A 6,438-nucleotide genomic window follows, 5' to 3' on the forward strand; every position below is an offset into this window, starting at 1 on the left:
TACATATATGTATTGTATGCTCCTTACGCTTTTATCCATACATACCGTAAAAATGTTGGGGCTGGTAACTTATCTGTTAAACGACCCATCAAGTCGATTGACCGTGTATGTTCTTGTGGTGTAATTGTACCAGCATACTGGTGTCGTGAGTGGTGAAATTAGCTCAATTTTCTAAGTCAAAAGTATTTTGGCGGATATTTCTTGCACTATATGAGTCAAAGCCGTGTTTGTGGAAGATTACGTTCACGATATTGCAGTTGTGAATTACAAAGAAAACAATGGATTGGTTGGATAAAATATTAGCTTTTTTTCCATGATTCAATAATACAAGGTTCGATAAACTGACAGTTGTCTCTCTCGCACCGCTCCCTTAGCAGTGGCACCGTGTTGCTTCTTTGCAAATTTACATGGAATCAGTGTAGCTTTGGTGTGAAATAAAAGTATAACCTTTTGTGCAATATTTTTATTTGTATATGTATATGAAGCATATTTAACTGATGAAAACATAAGCATTGGATGTTTACATCAGTCTCATAGTAGTCTTATTTTAATTTTGAGTCATTTTGCAGTTTTTTACGGCTAAATAGCATATAAATTACGTAATTCACGTAGATATATCAATATTACGTTCAACATTTCGTTTAAAATGCCAGATTTCCTGCAAATACATTAGAATTTACGAAAGGAATTTCACTACTAATTGCCTACTTTGCGTACTTTTCTACTACCATTTTCGAAATAAGGGATTGCATTCTTGCCCTTCCTCTGTCCTTCGTAAATGCAACCTTTTGTAAGGGAGTGTCAAACCGCAGCTGTCAATAATTATCTAACCTTGTATTATTGAATCATGCTTTGCTAGCACTTCGACAAAGCAAATCAAATCAGTTGCTGCTAAGACTTCACTGCGCAACTATTCGAATAATGCACACATAAAATGTTTCGTAAGGAATGGGAAAAACATTTTTTATTTGCATAGAAAACATGGATTGGTATGCGCAATGCGTTCGAATAAAAGCGCAAATAGGCCAATTATATGGAAAAAAACGGTTCAGGGGAGACTCGCCTATAATAATCCGAATGTAGGAGCCAATAGAGCTTTTAATACGGATTCAAATAAAAGATGTATATATGTCGGTTCGAGGCCATAATGCAGACACTCTTATTTGTTTGAAGCATTTTTGTTCCAGCTGAATCGGACGATATCATTTTTGTAGGCCTGGTGGCAGATTCTGTAACCAGTTAGCGACAATTTTCGAATCGGCATCGGTTTTGTTGACGTATGATATGAAATATGTTTACGTCAACAAGTGCGATATCGATCCGGAACTTGTCGCTAACTGGTTACAGAATCTCCCCCCTGAAAGGCTTCTTCATCCGTAAAAGCATTTTTCTTGAACCTTGTATCAACTAAGATTAAAACTGTTAAAATAATATTTCTCTGTTGCGATAAGTTCAAGTGTTTTAGCCGATATTATATACATTAGTAATTAAAGTTTTTTCTAAACTTGAAATGCATATAATGGAGAAGGTTTAATGTAAAGAATCGGTATCGGGTACCGAAAAAGAAGTATTGGGTACCGAAAACTTTTTTAAGTACTGGGTACCGAAAATTCAGCACATCACTAGCTGTCTCATAAATTCTGGGCACGAAATCAAACTTAACAATCATATTAAAAAACTGCCAGAAATGTTTAATCACCCTAATCGAAGAACTTTTGAAACGATTACCTAGTCAATTAAATACTTTTAAAAAAGCTTTGATTTTGTCAACAGAAAAGTGTGTGAATCACAAGATGACGAGTTTCAGCGACCTTCCAATTCACTATTTAACTTTGAAGGAAAGAAAATCAGCGGAAACTGAATATTTAAATCTTTTAACTTTCCCACGAAATAACTTTTCTCAGAACCATTCCATCCGACTCTGCATAATTTTGAATAATTGCTTGCGGAGTGAAAACCGCAACCGGCAATAAAATGTTTGGAAATATAAGTAAATTCATGTTATTATCCTTGCCCCACTCACTTGCTTTGTTGACAAATCACAACAAAAACTAAGATTCGAAATAGGATGATGTTGGAAAGCCTTGATTCAATAGTTCGAATAAAGTGTTATATGAAGGATAATAGTTTCTGCAGCAAAACGTTTCCAATATCAAACAGTATGTTATCAAGGTTGAGTAGCTCAATATATGACAACAACAGAAATGTAAGTCATTCGGACACTATAGGTGATTTTAAAGAAATTGTGGAAATAGCTGATCTCGCCTTGTTATAGGTTTTTATTTAATTTTTAGCGCCGAGCTCTTAAAAGTGGATTGTGCGATTAATCAATTAATATGAGTTATAATAAATTTAATAATTGCGCAGTCCTATTGCAAAATGTGTTGAAACATGTATTTTTAAAAAGTATGCGTATTTTTAAAGAAAATTTTTTGTACATCACTATTATATAAGTGATTTGTGTTATTTATTATTAGCCCTTAATTAGGCACATAAAGAAAATCACAGAATTAGTCGCATAGGGTCCCCAGTGACCCCGATAAAAGTGTTGAAAAAAGAGTTTTCAAAATAAAAAAAGGAAGTGTGTATTAACAAAAATATTAAAGTACTCTATTATCGTTAACTTAAAAAAGAAAAACATAATTTCGACTTCAAACTTAAAAAAAAAAATTTTAAACTTCCGCGAAAAAATGTTACGTTAGTAGGCGCATGGGGTCAGCACAGTAGCGACACATGTGTAAACGACGATGTTCTAACCGTAACCAGTGTTGCCGCGCCGTTTCAAGAAAATGTATCACTGACCAAGCCAAAAATGTATCCAAATGTATCCAATTTTCTTTTTTTACATATACATCTCATAATTTGTAAGAAAACCAAACATTTTCTGGAACTTGGAATACATGTACATAAAATTAAACATTTGTGATTTCAATTTATAAAGTACATTTTTTGTGCATAAGTATTTTACAAAGCAAGTATAATAAATAGCAAGTACACTCTAAAAAGGGCATGTAAAACTACTACTGAAAAGTATCTATTTTTCAACAAGAATCTGTATACGTATGAGATGTTCAGTGTTTGGTTTTGAACTTGAGATCTTTAAAATATACACATAAATACACATATATAGGAAAAAAAGCTAATAATGCCCAATGCTTGTTATGTGGTAATACGACTACTTGAAATCGTACTTTTAATATAAGGCGACATTATTTGTCATTCCATCCGGAATATGAAAAATATGAAGGTGATGACCGCGAGCAACTTTGTGAATTTTGTTGTTGAATAAACTATGATTTTTTAAAACATTAGTTTAATGAAATTAAATTAAACAACTTTTCATGCACGTACATATGTACTTATAAAAATTAATTTCATAATTCATTATTTGTATTTATTTATTCATTATTTTTTTATTATATTTTATTATTTTCGTTTCATGTTCATAAGACAAATTAAATATAAATTTGTAAGAGCGTTTTCTAACACGCGCAAAAAAAGACGCACTTTTGTACAATATAGAAAAGTGGCAACTGTTACTAAGCGCGATTCACGAATACCATGACAAAATGAGACTGTATTGGTGTGCCCATCTATGCATTAGAGTCAGCTATGGGAGAGCTCGCCTTGATTAAAAATACCGGATACTCTTTTATGGCTCAGTTGCTTAAAGTGACCAGCATTGCCGTTTTGCTTAAATTTAAGCAAAATTTATTAATTTTTTCCTGCCCGTTAAAATATTAAATTTTTCTTCGTTTTGCTAAATTTGTTGACGAAAATATATTCAAGGAGGATAATTTTCCTCAAAAATTCATTTCTGACTATGAGTCAATTCTCAATCAATTTTTCAATTTTATTTTGGGATCCCTTATAATGTTCCAGGAAATGTTGCTCTACGCAACTCCCATCCGCGGTCGTCGCATTTTCAATTATAAAATCCTTACTATTGACGACAAAACTGAGTCACAGACTGGCACTACTTACTTACTTGCTTATTTTTTTATTTCATTAACCAATTTACCAAGCTTGGTAAGAAAAGCCCAAATTAATTAAATAAGTTGCTTAATTTTTACGAGATTTGGGAATTTTTTTTTAATGATTTTGGTAAATTTTATTTTTTGACCACGGCAACACTGAAAGCGACACGCGACCGAAAGTACAGATAGTTTTGACAGTGGCAGATAGCATTAACATGCAAAAAAATCTAGTACCTAAATACATAGTACATACATATGTTTAGCTGAAACGCAAACAATTTACATATATACATATGTATGTAGTATTGTGTGTGGTTCGAGAGCATATTTAATTATTTTTTTAGCGACATTACAAAATGTCCCAATATTAGCCGGTATTTTACCTCTACAAAAATGCTCACCTTTATTGAATATTGACCACAAATCGCGTGGTTTGTCAACACGTTACGTAGCTGTTGTGCCAACATATTTTAATACAGAATTAAATCACTAGAAAATACTTTGATAAAGGACTACTATACATATAAACTCAACTAGACGATCCAAGCGTAAAACTACTACTAAATACAAGTTCCACTTGGAGCGCTAATCTGTTGCGTAAAGTTCCCACTATGATCAACTTAATAATGACATATAGAGATGTGAGAAAACTATTTATGTATATTTAATGCAGTAGACGCGACAATGAAAACAAAACAAATTGCTTAAACGTTCCCACGACAGTCGGGTCTACGTAACCGGAACGACCCTGATTTATATCTGGTCAAGGACTGCCACTCCAGCAACAATCCCCAAGAACTCTTTGGGGAATTTGTAGGCTCTTAAAACAACAACAATTGCTTAAACTCTAGCCTGGAATTGCTATTTTATCCTCCCATTGTTAAAACCTTTATCTTATTTACCTTTATCTTATTTACTACATATTGTTCCGACGACGTCATTTCTGTTGCTATTGTAGCTGTTTACAAAATCTTACCTAAATCATCTAACGGTAGCACAGGAAACGGCATCGGCCCAAAAGGAAACGAGTCAATCGACTTCTAAAAGTTTTCGAAGCAATCGATACTTTTAGCTCTATCGCAAGTAGAGTTGCCGCTATAGGAAAAATTTAGTTAATAATTTTCCCAAACACCAAATTCGTTTAATTGTACTCGATAAACATGGAACAGTGGAAAAGGCGCTTTGCTATTATTTCTCGTTAAACCGAAAATGACTTTTTTAAATCAGCGCGCTTGCGGGTTTGCTTTCGAATATTCAGTAAAATTTTAATGTTTTAAGATAACGTTATATACAATTTACTTAATTTTATTCTTAATCATTATTTGTATTTGCAATTAAGAACTTGAAATGATGAATATCAGCATAAATCGTTAAGTTATTCTTTAACACCTTATCAGAGCTGTCAGCTGTGTAAAATTTTTTTCAGAAAAATGCGAGTTTTACTAAAACAAAATAACCGGCAGAAGTTAACGTATACTGAACTACAACATTAATACTACTGGCACGAGGAAGACGAAATTATAAAAATGAACTCACTAAATGGGGAAAAGTACATTTAAACGAAATAATATTCACTTAAGCAAGTATTTAACGTAAAGGCAATTTATTTGAAGCAAGTTAAAATAAGCAATGGAAGAATATCTGTTTGTGTATACATTCGAGGTGTCGTAAGTGTCGTATTGTTGGATGTCGTCAACTTTAAAAGCTTAAATAAATGTTTAGAGAACTTGAAACCACAACAAACTATTTTTTAGCATCGCGAAAATGCATAATAGGAAAAGTTTACGACATGCAACAATACGACACTTACGACACCGTTGTGAATACCACAATTCATTTGTCAGTGCTACCAAACCGTACTGCCAAATTATCAGTGACACAAACCAAAGAGAGCGGACTATAAATTGAACCAGATGTCTATCAGGATCATATCATTGTTGTTGCATTTCCGTGCCAATTTTTTTCCTGATCCCGATCATTGCCCAAGAAAACACAGCTATTACTGAGCCCTAAATTTATTCGATTGCGGTTGCGAGAAAAAGATTTGATTTACTAACAGAAAGTTCTTAAACTAAAAAACTTCTTTTGGTTCATGACTGCGGCCTTTAACAAAATAACTTACTTCACTTTAGAACGTATCCTGAGAAATATTGGAAAAAACGTATATTGGGCCACAATTCCCATATTTTATGTCTTTTTCTTCTTCAGCTGCGTATCCATTTGCTTGATGTTCGCGATTACATACATGCAATACGTTTTAGTTTATAGTTTTGATTATCATATCAAATTCGTCTCTGTTTTTCGCTTTGAACATAATTTTTCCAATTGTTTTCAAGCCTGTCCATTCTCTTATGTTATCCAACCACGTATTTTATTTATTGGTCATTATTTATATAATTCACTACTCGAAAATATCTGAAGCGATTTTGAAATAATAGTTATCGATAGAAGTTTGTGCGAA

General features: G+C 32.9%; 1 protein-coding gene across 1 annotated transcript in view; it reads right to left on the reverse strand.

The window, feature by feature from the left end:
* The window catches only part of SCOT (Succinyl-CoA:3-ketoacid CoA transferase), a 13,216-nt gene extending 8,613 nt beyond the window's left edge, over window positions 1–4,603 (reverse strand). Inside the window, exon 1 of the mRNA XM_017616515.1 lies at window positions 4,379–4,603. Within this exon, the coding sequence (XP_017472004.1) occupies window positions 4,379–4,444 (66 nt within the window). The 5' untranslated portion in view covers window positions 4,445–4,603. The remainder of the gene's footprint in view (window positions 1–4,378) is intronic.
* Window positions 4,604–6,438: the final 1,835 nt, after the last annotated feature.

This window comes from Rhagoletis zephyria, unplaced genomic scaffold, assembly GCF_001687245.7.
Source record: "Rhagoletis zephyria isolate East Lansing unplaced genomic scaffold, Rhagoletis_zephyria_1.1 Rzeph_scaffold_01221, whole genome shotgun sequence".
In the NCBI taxonomy this organism is placed as follows: Eukaryota; Metazoa; Arthropoda; class Insecta; order Diptera; family Tephritidae; genus Rhagoletis; species Rhagoletis zephyria.